We start from the raw sequence: 25,475 nt of genomic DNA on the forward strand, positions 1-25,475 counted from the left end.
GCCGCCAGAGTTTGAATCCGGGGATTTTTTTTCTGTCTCAGAAAACTCTGCCTCCTCGTCTGAGGATCTGGCTATGCAATATACGAGACAAATGTCTATTGAGGGAGAAGCTGACTCCATTGACGATGAGGTGAACGCTAGCGGTGAGCTTGGGGAAGAGGATACCCCCATTACCGTTAGAGGTCGCGATACATCTTTAGTTGTGGGCGCTGGTGATTCTCAAGATGGTCAAGCGACGGATATTACTCTCACCACAATATATCAAACTATTTTGAGCCATATGGATAAAACCGCATTAGACAGTCAAAAGATCCAAAATTCCTGCCGAAAGCTACAGGGCTCGATTAGAAGACTGGTCAAAGCACAATCAGACTTTGGAGAACGATTCACAGAAGTTGAAACACGAATATCTAACATTGAGGATGATTTGTCTAAGCAAAAAAAGGCTACTGAGTTTTTGAGTAGTAATAGAGATGATGTGCTTTGGCGAATGGCTGACATGGAAAATCGATCTCGCCGCAATAACTTAAGAATAATGCAGATTGCTGAAGGCGACGAAGGACAAGATCCACGGAAGTTTATAGTAGATCTTGTCCAGAAAGCGTTTCCTAGTTTAAGTAAATGGGATTGGGACCGAGAAATTGAAAGGGCACACAGATTCCCTTTTAATATTCAGTCTCGTCCCGGGCAAAACCTAAGATCAAAACCAAGACCGATTCTGGTAGCTTTCAATAGCTTCCGAGCTAGAGAAGATGTTTATTTGCAAACTCGTCTGAACAGTAAAACCATGGCGGAAGGATTTACTTTTTTCACGGTACCTGATTATTCCAAATATACAATGGATGCTCGCTGGCAATTGAGACAGTTGGTGGACTTATTTAAAAAAAAAAGGCGCGCAGGCTTATATTATGAACCCCGCAAAACTTAAAGTAATTTACAACGAAAAAATGAGATTTTTTACCAATGTCGCCCTAGCTAAAGAGTATCTACATTCTCTGAAGGACCGCTAAATGGATATTGTTTTTTGTTTTCTCTTTATTTCTGACACGGAGCATTTTCATAATAACTTATGGATGTGATACTCTATGATATATCATGTTTAGTAATGTCTTGGGAGTTAGCCTTTGATTAGGTTAGAGAGTCAAAGATCTCTAATTTAGATAGACTCTGGTGACACATAGCAGGAAGGGGTTTCCCCCATGGTATTGTTTTCCTTTCTAACAGAATAAATAGAGCTGTCGGAATCGACAGAGGGGCTGATGCTCATCCCCATCCATAGGACTGGGTCCTAAAACCTCGATTAAGGGAGGGGGGAAGGGGACACTGGGGTTGGGGAGGGGGAAGAGGGGGAGGGGAAGGTGGTGGGTTTGGGTTTGGGTTGGGAATAAAGGGAAAAATTCCTTGGCGGTTCCAAATGGTAGTTATGAAATGAATGTTTTTGAACGATGTACTTATGAGACGAAATTAGTCTTGCATAATTTTCAATCTGGTTGGAATAATACTGTATCTTGGATATTGATATTGATTTTGAGAATAAGGTTTAATGTCTCGCAATATAAAAATTTGTTCTTTTAATGTATCGGGGCTCAACTCTAGTAATAAAAGAAGGAGAATAGCTGCAGAAATTCGCTTTATCCAACCTGATATTCTCTGCCTCCAGGAAACACATCTCTCTTGGGATAATAGGTTTCTTATAGCGGATCTTGGCTATGTGTTGAATGTAGCTTCTCAACAAATCAACAATACAAGAGGGGTTATGATCCTTTCTAGACCTGGATATTGTATAGTGGGCCGTAAACTAGCTGATAAGTGGGGTAGATGGGTCATAGCTGAGGTCACAGTACGGGGCAGGGTTTTTACAATCTGCTCAATATATGGCTCTAATGCGGATGAAGCTGAAGTTCTAGTATTATTAAATATAGAGTTAGCTAATTGGAGAGCTCCGTTAATCTTATGTGGAGATCTGAATATTAATTTAAGCACCACAGAACTAATGAGAGGTTCAGTATATTATCAGGGACGGAAACCTCGGGTTTTTAAAGCCTTATATAATCTAGTTAATGATCACGGCCTGGTGGACATATGGAGTAAAAAATATCCCTCCCTTCCAGGCTTCACGTATTACTCTGCACCACACAAGAAACTCGTTCGATTAGATTACTTTTTCACATCTTCAACTATTCATACACACAAGGATACAGACTTTTCCCAGAGTTACTTCGGATCATTCTCCTCTCATGATTGATTGGTCATGTTTGGCCGAGATAAATACTATGAGAAATTTTTCATTTGATAGGAAGCTCTGTCTTAACGAACATTATAGAGGTCATATGACGAAGTGGATGAAAGAATTCTTTAGTATTAATTTAGGGTCAGCTAATATTGCAATAGTTTGGGACACATTTAAAGCCTGTTTTAGAGGAGAAACGATAAAATTTGGATTATACCATCAAAACAAATTACGATTACAAATGAGGGAGTTTTATCAGCAACTAGAGCTAGCGGAAGTTGGTCTTGCTAAGGCTTTGATAAAAAACGATAATTTAACTCAAATATCGCTTATGGAGGAAAAAATTGCACAATGTAAAGCGACTAAAACAGGAGTTTGGGCCGAAGAGATTGCCTCTAAATATTTGACAAATAAGAGACATATCTACGAATATGGCGAATCCATTGGCCGATCCTTAGCCTTGAGATTAAAAATGAAGTCTACTTCTCGTATGATCACGAGATTACGGGACCAATCTGGGGTGGTCCGGGAAGATCCGACGGAAATTTTAGATGTGTTTCACCAATTTTATTCGGAACTTTACACCAGACAATCAAACTTCACTTCGGTCCAGATTCCTGATGCCGCTGTTGTAAATCAATTAAAAGATGTAGAGGCAGATACTCTAGACAGCCCTTTCACCATGGAGGAATTAGAGGAGGCGGTTAGGCAAATACCAAATGGAAAAGCAACCGGCCCCGACTTTATCCCTGGGGAAGTATATAAATGCTTCTTTGAGCCACTGAAGAATGTATTGTTAGCAATGTTCAGGAAGGCACAAACGGGGATAGCACCAGATACATGGAACGATGCTTCCATAGTTATTTTCAGTAAAAAAGGGAAACCCCCTGAACTACCTGGATCTTACCGTCCTATATCTTTGCTTAATTGCGATAGTAAGTTATATTCCAAAATGTTAGCTAACCGTATATCTAAAGTCATATCTTCACTAGTAACTATAAATCAGCATGGTTTTATACCTAAAAGAGGAACGGTATCTCACATTAACAAAGTTATTACTTTATTTGATTTTGCAGATGTCGAAAAGATGGATTTAGCTTTGATATTGCTTGATGCTGAAAAAGCTTTCGATCGTGTAGAGTGGGTGTATTTATGGGAAGTGTTGAGAAGGATGGGTTTTGGGGAAACTTTTCTAACGGCAATTCAGGTATTATATAATGCACCAATTGCTAGGATTACAGTTATGGGTTTAAAATCTGAAAAGATCAACATTACTAGAGGAACAAGACAAGGGTGTCCCTGCTCCCCTTTGCTTTTCGCTTTATATATTCACCCCTTTATTATTAGTTTACAGAACTCCCCATATATTAAGCCTTTTTCAGCTACAGGCATTTTATATACCGTATTTGCTTATGCAGATGACATCGCTATAGTGACTACTGACCCTAGAGAGGCCATGGTGGAGATCGAATTATTATCTAAAAATTTTGGAATAATGTCTGGGTATAAGTTAAATGCTGAAAAAACCCAAATTCTCTGTACAAAGAACATACAATTTAATGACTCTCGGGTTACAAATGAGGTTACTTATTTAGGCATTCAGATTAAAACCCAGATGCAAGAGATTGTTGAAAGTAATTGGGAGGTGACTATAACCCAAATTAAAGATTCATTAGACAGATGGAATAGACTTCAATTATTGGAAGAGGGAACATAATTAAGATTAATATTTTAGCCAAAATCTTGTATGTATTTCGAAGTATACCTCTGGAATTTTCACCCAAGCATATACAGCAATTACAAAATATATGTGGGAAGTTTGTCTGGTCTCCTGGTAAACCTCGTAGAGCCATGAAATGGCTCTCGTTACCGGAAGAAAGAGGAGGTCGGGGCTTGCCTGATTTTCTCTGTTATTATTATATTTGCTTTTTACAAAAAATGGGCTGTCTATTGACAGGAGAATCTCCAAAAAATGAGGCGGATGCCCCTTCCATCTTTTTTTTACTTTTAGGAGAACAGGCGAAAGGTTGTTTATTAAAAGAACTAGAGGGTAACTACTATAAACATACAAGATTTAAGGTATTTGCTGCAGCATTTAAAGTCTGGAGAAATGTTAAGAAAATGCTTAAACTAGGTAAAATCATATATTATACCCCATTTGATGCCAATAAAATACTTCCCTCTGTTTTGGGACGACAATGTTAAGATCTGGATTAGAAAAGGGATTTCAAGAATTGGTGACTTATATGATACAAATGCAAAATTTCTAACTTATGCAGAATTAGTGGATAAATATCAGCTTCCACGGACGCTATTCTTTAAATATCTTCAACTTCGCGACTTTTGTTTGAAAAACCAGATTGACGCTCTCCCTAATAACTTAATTGAGGGGATCCGTCTGCAAAAAAGAATTGGCCCACTTTATGCGATTTTAATGGAACATAGGAACGATGATATTCAAAAATATAACCACTATTGGATTAACCAACTGGGAGACTCTCAAATTGAAATAGTGGAATCACTATGCTTCGCTAAAAAAATCTGTCTGGCAGCCAATCTAAAAGCCCAGGTTTATAAAACGATGTTTAGGTTATACTATACTCCTAAACGTATGGCAACTTGGGGAGATAAATACAATGGTAAATGTTTTAGGTGCGGAGATCAGGAAGCTGACATGCTCCATATTTTTTATAACTGTGCAAAACTTTCGCATTTTCTTGCGGATATTGAAAGATTTATATCGCTGGTACTGGCTTGTCCTTTGAAGATTTCCCCTTCACTTATGATACTGGGCTGCTGCCAAAAAACATACAGCTATCAGATCTTAAAAGAACACCGGTATTTTCTATTCCTTGCAATGACGGTTGCCCGGTTATGTATTGCAACAGAATGGTTATCACCTGAACCTCCTACTTTTGAATTTTGGAGAGCGAAGTTATATCGTATTTATGAAATTGAAATGCATTTGTATCTCTTGAAAGGAACAAGGAAGAAATGTCTGGGAATGTTAATTTGGGGAGCCCTGATGAATTTTCTCTCTGATAACACTAGTACATCGTAGTATCTGTGATTCGGCTTTTTTGTGGTCTGCTGCTCTGTCAAGTCATGTCTTTTTTTTCCTTTTCTGAAGTCAGCTATGTATGTTTACAATAATGGAACTGTCATGGAAATAAAAAAAAAAAAAAAAAAAAAAAAAGTAATTCCATTAAGTACGGGAAAGAAAAATGCAGTACACCGGAGGACAGCACAATAGTTTATTGTGCACACAAATGGCGCATTTCGGCAGTGAGCCTTGATAGTTAGGTAGTTATAGTTAGGGCCTTGTTTCTATTCAAAAAGCGTTTTTTCTTCGCCCAATAACTTTGGGGCCGGTTGACGAATCTTTGCGAAATTTTCAAAACTAGAGGGGCGCTCCGGTCACCTCCTGTCTTGAAAGTTGCAGGGTGAATCGTCAAGCAGGGGCCGAGAAAAAAGGGGGTCCCAAAACGCATTTTCCCCATGTTATTTTGCATAGAAAACTTTAGACAAGGCTACAGCCCAAACTGCTGAACGGAATTACACCAAATTTGGCAAAAAGGTAGCCCTTGGTTCAGAAAGAGCCCTGTTTGTTAAATGGTGTATATCCGTTCAGTAGTTCCTGAGAAATTAGAAATAGAAAAGGTTTCGATATCTGTGGCCGCGGTGGGTTCACGAACCCTCCCGGGCACGAGCTTCACTTTGATTGGCTGCCAACACTCCAAACCAGGAAGTGTTGGCAGCCATCTTGTGACTCTGCAGAACCAAGTCACAAGAAAACAGTAAATAAAAGGTTAATAAACAAGAAAAGGGGGCAGGGTAGAAACACCCTGACCCCCTATGCCTGCTGGTTCGTGGGTCCCACAAGGACCCGCCAGGGCCCAAAAAAGCATTTTGTTTTGTAATTTCGAAATTACAAACAAAAATGAAGCGTGGGCTTACGCGCTTCATTTTAATGAGGCCCCCGGTGAGCCAGGTCCCGGGGGCATCGTCTTAGAAAAATAGCGGGGGCCCCCGCAGACCCGGGGTCCGCCACCTCCCCGGGGCTCTTGCTTTAAAAAAAAAAATAGATGGGGGTGGGGTAAGAGCCCCCCCACACGGCCCCGGGGCCCACCGCCTCCCCAGGGCTATTTTGACAAAGGGAGGGGGGCCGCGCTGCCCCCCTCCTGAAGCCCTAGATGGCCCTTGGGACTGCCTGTAAGAAAGTGACTCTGTATATACTGTTCCCAAACAGGAACAGTGTGCACAGAGTCCACAGTCCCCAGAGGTTTGGCAGAGGCTAAAGTTAGATATAACCTTACTCTCTAAAGTGGTAGCTTGGTCGAGCAGTAAGGCAGTATCAGAGGACAGTGTAAAGCATTTGTTGTAGACAGTCAGCAAATGGTCTCACACACTCAAGAACCGAACTCTATGCCAATGGTTTTGTATAAAAATATATAGTTGTTTTATTTTAGAACCAACAATAGGTATCAAAATATACTTTCTCAGAATGAAATGCTTCAGATAAATACTTTCAATATGCAATAGACTTTTGAATGCAATGGATACAGTTGTTGCAATAGGCAACACAATTTCAAACACAATATAACATTGAGCTCAATGGGAATTTCTAGTTAAATGCAATTGATTACTTTTTGTATTACTTTTCTTACCACAGGACTGGATCCTAGATTCAGTCCTGGGACATCTCCTGTAAACAGTTGAGTAAAAACGTTTTGGTTACAGTAGTGATTTTTAAGGAATATTATTGTATTTGAAAAGTTGACACTTGGAAACTTTTTCACATAGAATCACCAATATTATCCTATGGGAGGAAATTCACTTTGCAGGTAAGTGGGGTTATTGTTACTTTTTCTAACTCAGTGTTGGATCCTGGATCCAGCACTGGGGCATCTCCAGTAAACAGTTGAAAGAATGTGTTTTTGTTATACAGGCGATTTTTAACGAATATTTGTAAATTTACAAAATAGACACATAGAAGAATTTCTGGTGAAAACCAGGCAATGTTATCCTATGGAAGGAAAATCAAGTTATAGGTAAGTACAGTTGTAATTACTTTTCAGGGTCAGTGCTGGGCACCAAGATCCAGCACTGGGATCTCTCCTGATAACAGGTGACTAAATTAGTTTTCGTAATTCGGCTGATTTTAGATGAATATTTTAAAGTTTCAAAACTCGACACTTAGAAGAATTTCCAAGTGAAACCAGTTAATGTTACCCTATGGAAGAAAAGTGAGTTATCAGCTTTTGGGTAAGTACTCGACTGGCAGAGTTAAGGTTCTGGGCATAGACTCATGGGTCTCCCAGGGTCAGGTAGGTACAGTTGTTACACCCTCAGCGGCACAGGGGCAGCTGGGTGCAGAGTGAGTTAGGCCCAATGTTATTATATGGGAGGCAGGGGGCCTTTGGTTGGTGGCTGCTGGCTAGCAGGCCACGTGGCTGTGGGAGCTGGGCTCCTGGTCACTTGCTCAGGGCAAATGGGGAAGTAGATTAGAGTAGAGGTTGCACTGGCAGGGGTGGCTGGGTGCAGGGTGCTTTTGAGCCGCCGGGCGCTCAATGGATTTCAATGGAGAAGCTCAAGAACGAACAAAGGCTGCAAGCTCGGGAACGAAGTTTCTTCAGGTGCGACCACCACTTCGAGAGGTAAGTTGGGTAGTTGGAGGATAGGTAGGCACCCAGGAGTTGGGCACAGGGGGCGCAGGGCGCCGGGGTGCCTTTTGGTGTTGGGAAATCTTACCCTCTGCTGGTCGCGGTTGGGGGGGTCCCTGGTTCTGAGGCTGCAGGCGTCGTCAGGAGCATCGAGGTGGGTCCTTGGGTGCTGGATTCGGGGTCACAGTCGCCGGGGGGACGTCCTTGGGGTCTTTGTTCACTCCAGCACAGGCCAGGCATGGCGGGTGCAGAGTGTGCAGGGTTTGCGGTTCCTGGCTGAGGCCAGGGGTCAGTTACTTGCTTTGAGCAGTACCACTGCTCGTGGGAGTCCCAGGTAGTTAGAGTCACAAGGCAGCCAGGTCCTCCGTGGTTTTTGAGGTTGCTGACCACTGGAGATGCCGGGGTTTAGCAGGAGCAGGTTCGAGGTTCGACAGGCCGGTAGGGCTGGGGCTAAATCAGTTGGAGTCTTCCTCTTGTTAGCAGCTGCACAGCAGGTCTTCTTGTTCCTTGTTCTTCTTTCTTGTTTCGGAATCTGGATCTGAGGAAGGAAGGTTCAGGGTGCCCCTAAATACTAAATTTAGGTGCGTTACAGGTAGGTAAAGGGCAGGGACCAATGGGTCCCCTCCCTGGGGTGGGTACACCCCCTATCCTGCCACTCTCCTGTGGGAGGGGGGCAGTAGCCTAGTCCTGATTGGGCAGGGCTTCCCATCCTCAAGATGGCGAGAGCCCGAAGATGTGCTTCACCTCGCCTCCCCCACCTGAGGGGTGGGGTTGGCAGAGGCTGGCACACCCACTTTCCTTCCTTGGTGTTTCCGGCCAGTCATCCCGCCAGAGTGGGGGTCAGGAACGGTAGGGGCCAGTTGATGAGTACAGCAAGTGTCCTGGAGAAGCTCACAAAGGCGGCATGCCTTTGAAGCTTCCCCGGCCCATCCTGGGGGAGGAGACCTAGCACCTTGCCCAGGATGTGCATTGTTGCAGGCCCAGGAGAGCGGATGGCTCTCTACCCAGGGGTCCAGCAACATGTCTGCTGTGTGGCAGCCTAGGCAGCCCCTCAGACAAGACGTGGATTGTAGGTTAGGTTCAGGGGATATCTCTAAGATGCCCTCTGTCGTGCATTGTACATTGAATCCCACACGGGCATCAGTGTGGGTTAAAATGTGCTGAGAAAGTTGATACCAAACTTCTCAGTCTTCAGTGTAGCCATTATGGTGCTGTGGAGTTTGTGTTGACGATCTCCCAGCACCATATACTCTTAAATGGCAGCACTGCACTTACAGTTCCCAGGAATGGACCTGGGTACTGTAGGGGTACAGGGCTCATGCACCTGTGCCCACACCACTGGCATAGGGCACCCAGCTAGAGGGGTGGCTGATGTATGCCAGGGCAGTGTGTGTTGTGGGCATGGCACACAGGGATGTGTGCCATATCGACTGTTTTGTTCTGCACCCAGACACTCAGTCTGCAAGGAAAGTGTGTGTGTGTCAGGGTGCAGGGCCTCTAAGGGTGGTACAATAAGTGCTGCAGCCCTTAGGGGCCTTCTCTGGTCATAAGGCCCTGGGTACCTAGTGTACCATTTACCAGGGGCTGACATGTGGCCAGAGATGCCAATTGGGTTTAGGCTTCAACACAGTTTTAGGGAAGGAACATAGGCCCTGGGTACCTGATTGGCAGGAGCCCAGGGCACACTCAGTCAAAGTACATTCAGCAATTCAGCAAAAAGTGGGGGCATACCATGCAAGAAAGATGGCATTTTCTCACACTGCCACCCCCCAGGGCCGGCTCCTGCAGTGTCCCAGGGTGCCCACCCCCAGGACACTGCTGTTTGCTATGGCAGGGCGGGAGCAGTGAGGCTCCCGCCCTGTCATAGCAAACTCTGCTTTGCTTCATTGAAGCGAGAGCAGGAAATTCTGCTCTCGCTTCAATGAAGCAAAGCAGAATTGCTTTGCCACAAAGCTCCCCTTGTGCAAAAGCAATGCCGGACGCAGGGAGCCAGCGGGACCGTGGGGGCATTGGGACTTCCCCCACGAAACCCCAATGGAGCGGCCAGGCCCCAGGGGATGGGGTCCCCGGGGCCAGAAGTGGCCCCCCTCCCTCAAACATAAAAAAAGAGACACAGCCCCAGGGGATGGGGTCCCCGGCGCTAATAGAGGCATCAGGAGGGGGGCCACGCAGCACACCCCTCCTTAAAAAAATATTTTTTAAATAATAAATATGCTGCCATGCCCCGGGGGATCAGGTACCTGGGCCTAAATTGGTCTCCAGAGGGGGGCCACGCGGCCCCCTTCCCGTTAATTTAAAAAAAAAAAAAAAAAAGAAGAAAATAGGGGTCAGGCCCTGGAGGATGGGGTCCCCAGGGCCCAAAAAATGGGGAAAGAAGGAGGGCCACACAGTCCCCTTTCTGGGAAGAAAAAAACCGGCATCGCGCTGGAAGCCCCGCCCCCTCCCTGCAGCACTCTGCAAACGTGCCCACTAGCGCATTGTAAGTTGGGGAATTAATTCCCCTTGAACACTGAGGGTCTCTGGGGGGGCAACTAGCCCACCAGGTACCGCCAGTAAGCGCCACAGAGCTGCGTTGCAGAGTGGTGGTCAGAGGCTACGCACCTTTTTACACCACTCTGTAAACGCGGCTTCTGGTGCACTGCTGGTGGGGCGATGAGGTCCTCTTGTGTCCTGAGTGATGTCATCAGTGAAGTCACTGACCATGTCATGAATGATGTAATATGGGACGTCATCAGCAGTGCATTGCGGGGGTGCGAGCTATAGTTAGCTGAACTAACTAGAACGGTGGAATTTCTATGGTTTTGCAAAAGTGAAATGTCCAACTAACTATAGCGTCCCTGAAACCTATGGTTTTTTCAGTGAATTTCTAAGGTTTTTTAAATGCTAATTTCTAACTATAACGTGCCTGAAACCTATGGTTTTTTCAGTGAATATATATCAACGCTCCAAATCCCTCCTGTCGCAAAGGAAATAAGCACTCACGGGAGACGCTCGGAAGGGATTTTATTCCGATATAACAAACAAACGCGTTTCGGCGAAATGCCTTCCTCGGTGTTTGCTCGTCCACCGGGAGGTCGCCATTTTAAATGCATGCATTAGCTGTCACAGCAGTAAGTTAACATAGAAAGGGGACTTGCACGTTCATCATATATAGTCCGCCATTATTAAATTTGCAATTGTAACTCATTTAAATGGAACCTTGTTTGATATCATCCCAAATACAAGGAAAATCACAATTTCATCATCCGTGTTACTGATGTGAATTATAGAACAGAGCAGGAAACAAGTTACATTCTATGTACACATTTGCACGCATTGTGGCTATTTAACAGAGTTTGTGCCATGTATTGGCTACGGCATCCAGATAACACTAAAAGCGGACTAATACATTACTCAGAAAATCCGCCATTTGTAAACCTGCAGTTGTGAATCATTCACTTAGACCATGTTTATATTGCATGACAGTACATCTCAACTTGAATGTTATGGGTCTAAATTCCATACGGATAATAACCACACGGGCCACCCACGCATTATATCTAATGCGTAGCTTGTAATTGTACATCAAAATCTAGAAAGGTGCAATCTAAGCTGATATATTAGCAAATTCAAAACAAAAGGGTTGCCAGTTTCCTAAACTTCTAGGGGCCCATATATAGCATTTTCACACGAAAGGAGTTTATTTCTTTTTACTTGTGAGACACAAACACTGTTATAATGGGTTTGGATGTGCCTGTCACAGATACACAACACAATGTTAAATTGTATACGTATATGTCACAGCGTGCAGTGAGTAATGTGTTTTTTCCACACAGGTGAGGGTAAACAACCCTTGTGCATAAATCATGTTGAACTCGATTACCTCCCGCAGTTCAGAAATGAGAGACAGGGAAGGTCCCTGCAACCAAATCTGGTACTATATACTGTGGAATGCTTGTGTGCATGGTAAGAGTGCGGATGTAAATAATAAAGAACATTAGTTTAGAAACAAAACACATATGCTAGGGACCCGGAATATCCCGATAAAAGATGGATGACTTCAAGGTTAAAGACAAAACCCTCTTAAACATATTGACCAATGGATGGAGGAGCCATTATTACCGCACACAAATTCTATTCACTTTTTAATCTGCCAAAAGGAGCCCTAGAAATAAATTCCCTGAATAACGAAGGGGACACCTGCAGGCAATTTTAATCTTTTTCTCCCTGGTCCCAATATTGTGATCCTCCACAAGATCAAAGTGCTCCCTCCAAAAGTGAGGTTGAGCCCACCCAGTACTGTCAATCATACCTGATGAGGACTCAATGATGAAGCATGCTACACTGCAAAATGTGGGTAAGCGTCCATCAAAAAACAGGAGTATTCCGCTTCAGAGTAAGATAAAGATAGCTTAGGAGGCTTCCTTCCTTTTGGTATTTACTGCCGATTCCCTGGGGAACGGTGGCACTCTTCCTCATGAACTTTCTTCACTCGTTCTTTTTTGATTATGGCATTTTAAAATAAATAGAAATTTGGCCCAACAGGGGTCACTCTTACAACCACGTCTCTCACAGCAAGTTATTTAATGACACTCCCCGAACCGCCAAACATCTTTCACTTTGTAGCAGAACATGACTGAGTTCAAGAGCAAAGGGGATTCTGCATTGCCAGCACCATACCTTAGCTTGGAGCTTTTCCACCAGCACTGCCTGCCGTTGTTGAGCCTCTCTGGAACTCTGGAGCTGCTTCCAGTGAGATATCTGGGTTTCTGCCAAATGGTGCTGTAGGGCCTGCAGCTGATGCCACTCTGCCTCGACCCCCAACCTTTGCTGCGATGGCAAGGGTACTGTAGCTTGATTATCACCACCCGCCAGCTGTAGAGGAAAATGAAATGGATGAATGTAAATAAAATGTCATATGTTTGCCCTCGGTCCATATCACTGGTACATGGCGTAACAGGATCCAGGTTCTCTAGCGCAATTTGTAACGTGTTGGCTACCACACTGACAGAGTGCCACAGTCATGCAGCACAGGGACATACCAAGACAGTGCCAGAATCTGAAGCAAATAAAATAAAAAATATTCAGAACCAGGATTACCCGCATCATGTCCATTTCCTGGTAGATGGGATAAGTATCATCCAGAAGCTCCTTGGTGCTCCCCAGCACTTCCTCCAGGGAGAGCACAGGATCCATCTCCAAGTGAGGTCGGGGAACAGCTGAAAACAAGCAGGTTACAAGGGTTAGGATCTTTACGATAATCCTGTAATATCCAAACTAAAAAGCAGGAGTCTATAAAATAAAATACATTTGTTTGTTGGTTTTTAAGTTAATACAGTCTGAAGATGATGCCAACCACATGATGGAGAATATTTTATTCTCTCTCTATCAAAAAAAACCTGTCTAACACTGTGATCGCAGTCATTTTTTGTCAATATCTCAATAATAAGAGTTTATATGGAATAGGTAAGCACAAGTGTATTGCAGCAGTTTGAGATCTTTTTCCACAGTTTAGCTCATAATGGTCAGGCAGGAAACGTTTTAGGAGTGTCCCAAATATAGTGTTTTGCATGGAAATCCCAATGGTAAATATTATTTGCCAAAAATGGTTCATGAAAGTGCACCCAACTTTGCAGGCATGTAATAATTTGTTTCATTTCCTTCTTTTTGTTGATTTGTGAAATTGAAATCTTATTGGTTTATATTTTATAATGATTACAAAAAAGCTGGGTGGTTCAATCAGTTATTGTCTTCTGATTGGTTTAAGTAGCCACAAAATGATGAGAAAGCTTTTCAACAACAGCGCTAAATTATGTGACAGATCTAGCAAAATGAAAGTAATCGTACAGAAATTTGTTATCTGGTGCAGATTGGTCAAGAAGGGAAAAGTTAGTGGTGGAAAAGACCATTTCCTCTATAATGTTGTGTCAGCCATATCTAGACAGGAGCAAATGTATGTGTGTAAATATGTTCATTTACATACATACCCTTAAAAACAAGTTTGTTATGAAATAAGACAAAAAACTGCTAAAATAGACCAGTTATGCTCAGCTACACAAACCATAACTAGCCGGCCTGACATAAAAACCCTAACTCGCCCATTAAATGCTTGGTTTAAAACCTCACAAAGGAGGTGACACATGAAATCACAGCTGACAATGAGGACAACACTGGTGATCACTGACATGACATTATGGAAGACTTCACTATGGATACAGTATAATTTTTTGTTAGGATAAGCATTGCTTTTTAAATTATGTTAGACTGCTAATTTCTCATAATTATTGGTGTAAATATTGCGAGCATAAGCAGTGCATTTGGTAGGCAAGCTATCGTTTCCACCTAGCCAAAGGGGCCGAGGTGTTTTTAGTTTACTATGTTTTTGCTGGTATATCTGGGGTTATTTTCAAGACATAGGTGAAACTTTTACAAATGGAAGAAACAATACCTTACTGTGAAGTTTTTCATAATACTAAATCCACCTTTTGTACAAAAAACCTAGGCGCTAGGACTGTCCTCAAGGATGGCCAGGCCCTGGCCCAGCCCTCTGTGGACAACCAATCTCTGCTGCATATGGTCTGCAGCTCTGCACAGCAGGGGTTGGGCAAAGGGCCTAATTGTACCCAACCATCCCTAGGTGACCATCCCAACACAACTCAAATACTATGGTTCACTGTCATTGGCACTGCACATGGGTTGGCCACAGGGCCTGGGATATGGCCAAACCCTACTCCTATTTTCCCAAGTCGCTACAGAGTCTGGCCCTGATGTGCTTGTGGACACGAACCCACCCAAGAGTTCATGGCTCTCATATATATCCTGGGATCCATGAACTCCCAGTAGAAAATGACACCAAAGTGGCCTTGAAGTCAGGGGATGATACCCTACCCGCATACAGACTTATAATGTTTAAGGCCGTGAGATGCAGCCTAACGCCATGTAATAGCAGCTGCAAATTAAATTTTACTGTTGAAACTAGCCAATCACAGAGTTTTGGGTACATAGACAGATTTGTATCTGCATACCTTCTATTGAGAAAATTGAGAAAATGCCGCCTCGTTTGTTCAAGCAATCAAATCTTTATTGTTTTTAAATATTAACTGAGATCAAGCAATATAAAAATAACATACATACCACCTGGAAGTGCGAGTGCTCCTGTTAGTGTTTGAGTGCTGCTCAATGACAATGGGGAGAGTACTGTTGGTTTTATGGGAGTGCAAGTCTGTAAGTGCTGCAAAACTGAGAATCTAGTATGAAAAGACTGCTACTCTGTTTAGGGCTGTCTGATTGCTGTCTGTAAAGCAACACTGCTTGTGAGAAGTGTGTGGTGCGACTCTTTGCCTGTGAGGTGTACACGAATGCTGTCACGAGTGTGTGACTGCTACAGTGAGGAGCGTGAGAGTGCTTTAAGTTAGGCCTGGGTGATATTTTAATTATGCCAGAGTAATTGGAGTAATTTCAGTAATTACTCAATACTCTTGTGATACGAAATAACAGGAATTACGCTATTACTCCAGCTCGAGTAATTTGTGGGAAAATCCTACTGCGGGAGCACAGGAACAACGAACTAAGAGAGTGAGCGACAGCTGCTGTTCATGTCCTGAAGCATGTAGAGCCATTTTCTTATTTCAAAATACAGCCTCTGGCCCATTTTGGAAGCAAGGGTGCTAGTGCTAAATGGTGGATTAAACTTCACACATACAATTAAGTAGAATTAGGCAAATTTGCAGGAATTATGATACAGAAAATTAAGCCAGCTACATCCAGCCCTACTTTAAGTAGTATGAAACCAGGCTTGGGTTGCTTGTGTTCCAGTTCAGGGAGGACCTGCCCTGGAAGTTTGGCTGGACTATTCCTACTGGAACAGGCTCAAGACTTATTTCCATTTGGCTGGGTCCAAACTGAGGTGGCGTAGTGGGGAAAAATAATGATGGGTTAGAATGCTACCCTTAGCAACTGCCAGTGGTTAGACTTATTGCAAGCATTCCTCCCATCACATTTTGTGCGTTCAATCAATCATTCATGAACTTACTCAGCCATTCGCCCTCCATTCACCCACTAATCCATTCATTTGCTCATTCTTCCATTGATCCACTCATCCACCCAAGCAAAAAAAAAAAAAAAAAAAACTTGCCAATTAATTAAGAATTACTTTGAGATATGAAAAAGCATGTCCTAATAGCTTTCTTAGTGTTTATTTCAGCAAATCAGTGATGAAAAACAAATCGTGTTTTCAGCTATGAGAGTTGGTTATTTATAGTTAAACTCTGTTTAAAGACAGAAAACCCTCACAAGCTGTCTACACAATTATATTACTGTGAAGAAAAGATTAGGGTGAGTGGTTTATTAGTCATGTGTGCATGCACAACAGTATTTGAAGATGCAGTGGGATAAACTATTCTCAGATTTTTGGTGACCCAGCAGATAAAGTACCAAGTAATTCCCAAAAGCTTAAGTGTTGCTAAATATTTATATGATGGTCTATGCCCTCGCTCCAACTGAAAACGACATATCAATCCTAGGAGTCTCTTTAATGTCCATAGCGGCGATAACCATCTATACATAGATCTTACCAAAAAAAGCTTCCAACACCAGTGCCCTTACCGCCGAACCACATCCAATCCTAGGTCTAGGAAAAGATGCTCTGTGAGACACTTGCAAAAGCGCAGATCTCTAAACTGCGGCTCCCCCAAAGTACTTACTAACAGGAGCTCTTTGTACCCTAACCCTTCATTATTAAAAATGTTCCAGTCACGTACTCATAACTGTCAAAGAGTAAGCCTGAACTACTTCTAATTTTTCAAACACAGAATAATCTCTATCATCTCTTACAGTGAATTCATCATAAATTGCACCAAGAACGTGAATCCAAATGCCAGAATCAACATCCAGATGTTGATTCCCTTGAAATCTTAATCTACAACATCCTACAAGAAGGCACAAAGGTCAACCTTCTTACGAAGGTCTCAAGATAGCCTTCTGGAGACAGGTGATTTAATACGCCACATTAAAGTGAGTTAGAATAGCCTAGCTGAAAGATGATGGGGTTGTGCAGGGGTTGAAAGACAGGATGTGCCAGGGCTGGCAGAGCAAAGTTGGTGGTCTGCTCTATTCCCAGTGTGGGCTTGGAGAGTCTCTTTTGAGTCAAATGTGACTTTCTGATCACCTATTATGTTAGGTTGGAGGCAGACTGACTTGGGAAGAGAGGACATGATTTGTATGGTGCCTTTGGAACAGAATTTCAATTTCAGCCTTTGCCTAGCATGAGTGAAGATCCCAAGGAAAGAGTCTAAGTCATTTTCAAGAAGTAGGGTTTCTTATGAAAAACACCTGAACCCCTGAGGTGAAGGGCTGATAGTTCAACTCTTTTTTAAAGAAGGAGTTGAATTCAGAACAGTAACCTGTATTCTAGGACTTAGTAGTTGGTCCCTGTCAGGTCTCTGGCTTGAGCGTTTATCAAGATTTTAGGCATGGGCCTCTTTGTATAGAGATCGGGCTTTCTCCCACAATATTTTCATTACTTATTGACCCTTCCAATAAGTCACATATTTCACAGTTACGTTAAACACATGCATGTAACATCAGGCCTTGAGACATCTACTCTCATCAGGGTGAGCTATTTTAGGGCCTACTGGCCTGTTCTAACGAGCAGACAAATAACAGGTGTTCTGTTCAACAACAAAGTGAATGAGCAATAAAGATGCCTTTAAATCTGTCACATTTTCTCTGCATTCAGAGACAGAGGTAAAAAGACAGTGTGTCTTCTTACATTTACTTTTCTTTCTCCGACAGAGAAATTAGAGAATTTTGTAATGTGAACTGTCTGACAATCGTGCTGTGCAAAGCGTGTGAAATGAAAGGCTGTAAGATGCAAGGCTTTTTTCTAACACAGAGTTTAAATAGCTAATAAGTGAAGTGCACAAACATTTCAAAATATATTTCAAAAGTTATCAAAGCACATTTTTGTAATTCTGTGTGATAAAAAAAAGATTTTTACAAGATGAAAACAAACCAGAACCCTTTACTTGATGATGTGCAAATGATAAATATTTTTGCTGAAACCCATTTTCCAAACATTGTTTATGCACTATATAGTTTTATCAGTAAAACAACATATTAGTGGGATAGCTTGTGGTCATTTCAATGGGAAATGTGCTGTCTGTAAATGACAGTGCGCTAACACATCATGCTTTAACAATGTATTTAATAAAAGTGAGTTTTTAAACATGAACTGAGAAATATTCCTCCCCCTCCCAGGTGACAATGCTATTAGTGAACCAGGAGGCAAATCAGGGGCCTTGTGTACCCAATATGTGGGCCAGATTTGTGTAGCTTTTTTGTACAGCAGATTTGCTGAACCCGCATATATGAAGGTGCTCTCATATGTGATAGTGAAGAAAAAGGCAGCTCCATAAAATAAAAAATGTGCCTACAATCAAACAATCTGAGACCTAAGACCGAACTAACCGTTCAAGTAAATGGCAGTTAGGTTGAGTAGATTATTCAAGATACTAGAGCTGTAGGTCTAGTAACATTTTTATGAACATACATGGAACCTCGTATTCAAGGGAGCTGTCAACAAGAATAGGCAATGGCGGGCTAAAGACTGGTTTTCAATAGGCCGTTTTACTTGAGACATTTGAAAGACTGGGGGCTTTTGCACGTATTGAACACAGTGTACTAATTTAGGCAATGAAATAGCTGAACACAAAGCATTGTCTTTTAGCGGAAACAGGGAGTGAGAAGATCTTAATCCAGTTACTGAATTGCACAACACGTGACCAGGCAACATGGATTCAGAATCCTGGTTGCTCTACTTGATCAAATTGTAAACTGAAACGCAAATTACTTCATTAGACTATTCCACCTTTTGACTGAATGTCAAATCTAATAACATTTTTTGTGACTTAGTTCAGCATGTGCACTGTATAAAAACCTCTCTCTTGTATGCTATAAAAACGGCCACTGGAATTATGCGATTCAGAGGCTGTGGCAATTTAAGCAAAATTATGGGTTTGCTGCACAATCCATCATCTGTTTCATAACCTACCCTTTTGAACAAAAAAAATGTTTTTAGCTTATATGGATCGAAAGTTACTGATCCTACGGTGACCCATGTTTCCACGTAATGGAAGAACTATGAAAAGGTACTAACTGATACTAATAAGGTAAACACTTAGCCCAGACAGTGTTAACGTGAAAAAGAAAATAACAGCATCACAAAACGTGCCGCAATAAGACGAATAATTTGCCTTTTCTTGTCGGACAATTTAGTCAGCCTGCCGTATAACTTGGTCCTCCCCTGTCGCATAGTTCCAGTGGCCCTGGGTATAATAAATAAAATGTCCTTCTCCATGTAATTACAATATTGGAGATACATATCGAAAACCCATGACAAGCTAAAATGTCTTGCTCCACCCATAGCAGTGTCATCAGGACATTGAAGATGGGGTATTCATAAAATGTTTCTAAGTTCATGTTTTTAGAAGGAGTGAAAAAATAACGTGTTTAGTCTGCGAATGTCTTTATAATGTTTTAATATGATGTTTACTCAGCCCCATCTCCTGTTCCTTTCCAACGTAGTCTCCTTTCGCCCCAGTCCACATGCCCCTGCTACCCTTGCAGGCATCCCTAGACCATAGACTAGGCATGATTAACCCCCAGGCTGCCATTCATTCTACCTGCGGCGGCAGTTTCTCAAGGATGGGCACCGGACCAAAGGTGTCATAGGTGGTGCAGTAGGGTGGGGGAGGCGAGTTCCCATCAGGCGGTGAGCACATGTCCATATAATCAGCTGTGGCAGCTTTTTCTAACTCCTTCCCGGACCCGACCTCTCCATCCTAAGCAGCAGTGTTCAAACACCAAAACAACACTCTGCTATCACTAAAACTGGCGCCATGGACAACCACAGCTGACGCCGTTAACACAGACGAAGGACTACGAAGAGCTCGCGCCGTTAACACAAAGGGAGGACTATCTAAAGCTGGCCGCAAGAAGATAGAAGAGGGACTGTTAAGAGCGTGTGCCACCAACAGAGAAAAGGGGCTACCAAAAACAACTTCAAAACAGGTACCATGTTATGTTTATTAATGGTGGTTTTAATAGACTCGATCTAAATAAACATAACTTTTGACTTGAAAAACTTGACAAGGACAGTCAAATAGAATGCTTAAGTAATTTCATGTCGGGGCCAGAGGCGAGGATTTAGCATTATCTTCCTTAACTTTGTCAGCAGCTGTTGAGAAAAGTATAACAGTAACTGCACAGTCCTCTAATTAACAGTCTCGTATAAAGCAAAAGCACAGGTGCACCACACATTAATTGCAAGTTGCAAATGTACAAAGATATAATTTGTATACAATATAATTCTTGTACAAAATTTCTTTTTATTCCAAATTTCTTTTCTTAAAACGTGGTCATATACATGAAAATTTCCACAGTGATACAGCCGACGCGTTTCGTCCTACTGGAGGACTTCTTCAGGGCTGTTAATTTAAACAAGCATTCGCAATGCAAAAGGTCTCGCATTTACTAGAGTTTGAGCTATTGGCATTGTAGATTACAATGCCTTTTATTAATGTGTTGGTTTTTTAAACAAAAAAAACAAAAAAAAAAGGCATTGTCATTTACAAATGCGAGACCTATTGCATTGTAATGCGACTCTAGATTCCGACAACTCCTGAAAACATGTCTCATCATACAAGCATATGAGTGAAATGGTAAGCAGTGGGTTATGTTCCTGTTACTTAGTGGCAAGAAACTGGCTGGTGTACGTGCGCTTTATAAATATTTTTAACATAACATGACATAACATAACAAATTAACATAAAAATCGTCATATTATTCCCCAAAAACTCAGAATAGGTGTGATTTTTTGCACACAATGATATCTGAACCCCACTGTGTAGGTTTTTATCTGGTGCAATTTTCCTGGCTCTCGCCTGCATTTGTAAACTGGTTATCGATTGTATGATAGAGGTCAACACACGGTTGGTATTCATTGCTCATACTGAGGAGAAATTGTGGGTTAGGCAATCTGCCACATCATGGTTATTTGTAGGCACTAACCTGTGAGACCCGGCCCAGCAGAAGCGATGTATGAGGTGTGTCCTATCACTCCCCTCAGCTTTCCCTGAGGCTGCCCAACAACTAGGTCAATCCTAGGAGCACCAAAGGGAATGGGGGAGTGGGATAAAATAAGAAAACTGGCAAACTGTTGACTATGCGTTGTCACACTGGCACTCTGGTTCGGGTCCCTCAGTGGAGATGACTGAACTCTTCTCGTGTGTTTCGTGTTTCACTCACATTCAGTTTATATCACCCTTTCGCAAGGTTGAGCTTTGATTTCCCTGGTTCTCTCAGCCAGGTTGTAGGAGAGGTTTAGGCAATTCACCAACCAGCTAAGAGCCCCAATGCACCGCACTTGCTTGGGGTCTTTAGCTTTTGTCTACAGGTTTTTAGTACCTCCATGTAAAGTCAATATTCACAACTCACTAGCGCATGACACACCTACTGTACTTCCTCTGAAGGGCTACTTTCTTGAAGAATCAGGGGATTTGGAGTTTTGTTTTACACTCTCAAGATGCACTAATTAGCTTGCCTTGAATTTTTTTCATAAAGCGCTATTAGCAGTATTGCGCTGTTAGTGTTTTAGAGAAAGCGATTTGTCAGAGTAAGCGTCGGGTGCACATACGTGCTACTGCGAGGTACTACCACTTACTGAAGTTCTTTTGTCTTTGATTTCTTCAGGGCATTGCAGCTGGATTCAAGCTTTCAGGCTCCTTGAGATGAACCAAACTTAATGACCCTTTGCTATAATCGCGGCAGCCGCGCTTTACTTTTAACATTGAAGCGCGGGTGCCGCGATTATAGCAAAAGTAAAGAAATAGATGTTTTTTTCTATTTCTTTACTTTTGGTATCATCACGGCACTCGCGCTTTACTCATAACATTAAAAGTAAAGTGCGGGTGCCGCGATTATACCAAAAGTAAAGAACAAGCGGCACTGAAAGCGATCGCGTCGCGATCGCTATTGTCAACCAAAAACCAGTGGTGCGCGCACACCACAGAGGAGCGGGGGCAAAGGCACGCCCATTCCCACTGGTGGCCAGCACGCACGCTGCTGCGCGTGCTGGCCAACGGTTGGAATGGGTGGAGCAAAGGCTGGACATGCGCCTGCCTTTGCCCTATCCCGTGCTGTTTAAAAAAAAAAAACAGGCTAAAGCCAAAAGTGGGCGGCGAAAGCCTGCTCACACGCACGAGTGTGTGAGCAGCTTTCAGAACCCCTTTACAAGAGGTCTCATGCTGCGCGAGCAGTGTTGCGCACTGCAACGCTAGGCGCAAGACCTAAAAATGACAATAGATGTATAAACAAAAGTGAACATAAAACAGACAGCACATCACATAATGTACATACATTTAAAAAGATTGATCTGTTCAGCTAAAGGGCTACATTTGTAATCCTAAATTCAAATAACAAACAAGCCACAAAACAGCAAAGACAAATAAGACAGACAGACAGACTCATTTTGATGTGTACATGTTCAAAAACCATTAAACAACATTTCCATACAGTTGTATTTATATTTACATTATATCAAATGAGAAAAAACTATCTCAATGAATATTACAACAGGCTTAGCTAGAGGCATCAAGTGGAGACAGGGAAGAGACCGGAGGGGATACAGGGAAATGGAGGCCAGAAAGTGGGAGACATTTAATAAGAGGTCATGATTCAATCAAGGATTTGATAAGTTTGAGGGCTATGTTTTACTAAGATGCTACTAGTAAATAACAGAAGTACCCACCATAAAGTAGCTTTGAATCGAATAGTCACCATTGGTGTGAGAGATCAACGGAAAATCCAAAAGGACTGCCAAAGGAACAAAATATCTCACGTCCCCCATGTAAGTCACGGTTAAGCAGGTAACCTACAACGAGATAATTGAAAGTTTGTAATACAAGGGATAACTGCTAAATCGCTAGATTGCAGAAATCCCAAGCCTACAAGAGTAAAAGCCAGAAAATACTCACTTCAAGTCAGAAATGTAAATAGCATTTCCCAAATATTATCGATGATAAGAGGATATAAACAGCAAGGGAGTCCAAGTTGATGTTTGAAGGTGCAGAGTCAGTTTCATAAGACTCAGTACCAAAGCAGTATGAAGGAATCAATCCTAATTGGTCAGAACTGAGATCTAAGGAATAAAAGAAAGAATAAAAAAAAGAAAAAAGCAAGCAGTGGTAAACAGGTTCCATCTATCAGTGATGACCAGATCGACAGAACCAAAGTTCAACTGTTGCTACTCAATGGAAAGTACTTACTAAATTAAATTCAATCTATGAGATCAGGTAAGATATCTTTAATAAGGATAGGATCTCAAAAGCAGGATATGCATATCGTTTGGGAACTTGCGAACCTATTGACGGTCGCCCGGTCCATTCACCTGAAAGAATAGAGATAACCATAATACCTTTCCTTTGTAATTTCGCTGAGCCAAAAATACTGCTTCACGCAGTCATCTGTGTGATTGCTCTACACAAAGGTGAACATAAATTATATAGGATAGTAATTTTTCGCCGCAAAGCGTTATTTCCAAAAATGGATCCGATATGTACTATGATTTCTCACTAGGAGTTATACTAACAATATAAGGCTAGAACTGTGCGCTTAAGACCCCCTCCTGTTAAGACACTAATTGGAAAAGGTCAAAGAGTAACAAAGATAAAAATTTCAATACTTACATCAGTATCATATCTCCAGTCCCCAAAGAAACCATAAACTGCAAGTTCACGACTTATCAGTTCTACTGCAATAATATGACAGAAGCGGTTTGGGTGAGGTTTATGCATATCTTTCTTTTTCTTTATTCTATATAGCAGTCATTAGCAAGTACATTCCATTAATAATAAAACAACTGCATTTTTCAATAAATGCTGTGAAATTAAATAATACCAAAATAACCATGTGTTTCACCAATCACAGTAGTCAGTCCACTATATAGCCTCTATTCATTTTACACCGTCCTCTTTCTTCACTGGTAGAAGGAACTTAAGTCACCCCGTAGCCTTTCTCTTCTGTATTTTTGGTGCATAATGTAGATTGCCTCCGTGTCTTTAATAAAAATCAAGACTTTCCTTCATTAATTACTAGGAAAATCTACATTTCATGTCAAGACCGGAGGCTCCATTTATAATTTTTTAAAGCAAATCACCAACAGAAGATACAGTGTGAACAGGTTTGCAATAGAATGTGCAAAATACATTATCATTAGACCAATCCTCTGAGCTCAGAATGTCCTCAAGGCGGGAACCAGCTCAAAAGGCTTTTGAAGCCATAGCCGCTCTGGTAGAAAGAGCCCCAAAAATAGAGGTATAAATGCCAGCGAAGAACATGACCCAACGAGTCAGTGTAGGGGAAGAAACAGGTTTGTGGGGTTTTCTGAAAGAAATCAGAAGTTGGGAATGTGATGACGTTCTGAGATCAAGCTTTTTTTCTTCATACACCTTGATACACTTTGAGGCACTGTCCAACACATAGTTTAGGATGATCAGGAAACTAAGGATAAAACACTGTAGCACAAAAAAGAACTACCGTAGGAGAAAATTGGCAAGAAGAGACATCCAATGTTTTAATGTCAGAAAGGCGTTTGATAGAAATAAGGCAAAGAAGCATTATATGTTTAGCAGACAACATCTTAAGAGAGAGATCAGAGTTATTAGGCCATGAAATGAAAAATCTCCAAACCACATTTACATCCCACAAATTGCTGTATTTTGGTACAGGAGGCTTGCAAAATGTTACTCCCTAAAGAGACGACATGTAAGTGGATGCTCTCCCACCGGTTTTCCACAGATAAAAGGATGATTTGAAGAAATTGCGGATCTGTATTAGTTAATGTTATGTTACGCATTTTTATAAAGCGCGCAGCTGCCCCGGCAAAGGGGCGTCCCGGCGCTAACCACAAAGTCCAGAGGAAGGGAGGGGGGGATCAAGCCACAGGAAAGAGGTAGGTCTTAATAGCTTTGCGGAAAGCTATTACCGGTAAGTCATACCTCCGCTAGCTTGAGCTGCCAGTAAATTTACATTGCACATTATATCGGCTGAAAAAGGATAAATAGATTTTCCCATACACCAGCGTGTCCAAAGAGACTAAGCTGCGTTGTGGTACCTGGGGCCCAGGATTTGTTAATGTATTCCAAAGCTTCTTGCAAAATGAAAGATCAGGACTGGGAGATTCCACTATTTTCGAGATGGAAAAAGTTAAAGAAAATTCAAGACCAGGTCGTGAGGTTACCCTAGAGGATTGAGGAGTAGAGAAGGAGATAGCGGAAGAAGAACTGGAAATTCAATTGCAAACTGTTAGAAGGGCGCCCTCCGGGAGCCCGATGGTGTCGGACTGACCACCCCGAGAGCCACCGTTCCGTAGGCGAGTAGCCGAGCGCCGCTGAGAAGCCTCCTGGGCGAGGTCCTTCTCCTATGATCGTATCAGCCAAGCAACCCCACCCCCACAAACGGACACCGCCAGGGTATTTATTCTTATAAGATTTTATCGGTTATCAAGGCAGGTTTCTGTGGCAATATTTACAGGTGGATCGAGGGAT

At 42.3% G+C, this 25,475-nt stretch overlaps 1 protein-coding gene across 1 annotated transcript in view; it reads right to left on the minus strand.

Moving 5' to 3' along the window:
• LOC146812790 (uncharacterized) overlaps positions 1–19,813 on the minus strand; it is a 266,004-nt gene extending 246,191 nt beyond the window's left edge. Inside the window, exons 1-3 of the mRNA XM_085619906.1 lie at positions 19,554–19,813; positions 12,973–13,091; positions 12,553–12,747 (exon numbers count right to left, since the gene is read on the minus strand). Of these exons, the coding sequence (XP_085476032.1) occupies positions 12,553–12,747; positions 12,973–13,068 (291 nt within the window). The 5' untranslated portion in view covers positions 13,069–13,091; positions 19,554–19,813. The remainder of the gene's footprint in view (positions 1–12,552; positions 12,748–12,972; positions 13,092–19,553) is intronic.
• Between the last annotated feature and the right edge of the window lie 5,662 nt (positions 19,814–25,475).

The sequence above is a fragment of the Triturus cristatus genome, chromosome 7 (assembly GCF_964204655.1).
Source record: "Triturus cristatus chromosome 7, aTriCri1.1, whole genome shotgun sequence".
Classification (NCBI taxonomy): domain Eukaryota; kingdom Metazoa; phylum Chordata; class Amphibia; order Caudata; family Salamandridae; genus Triturus; species Triturus cristatus.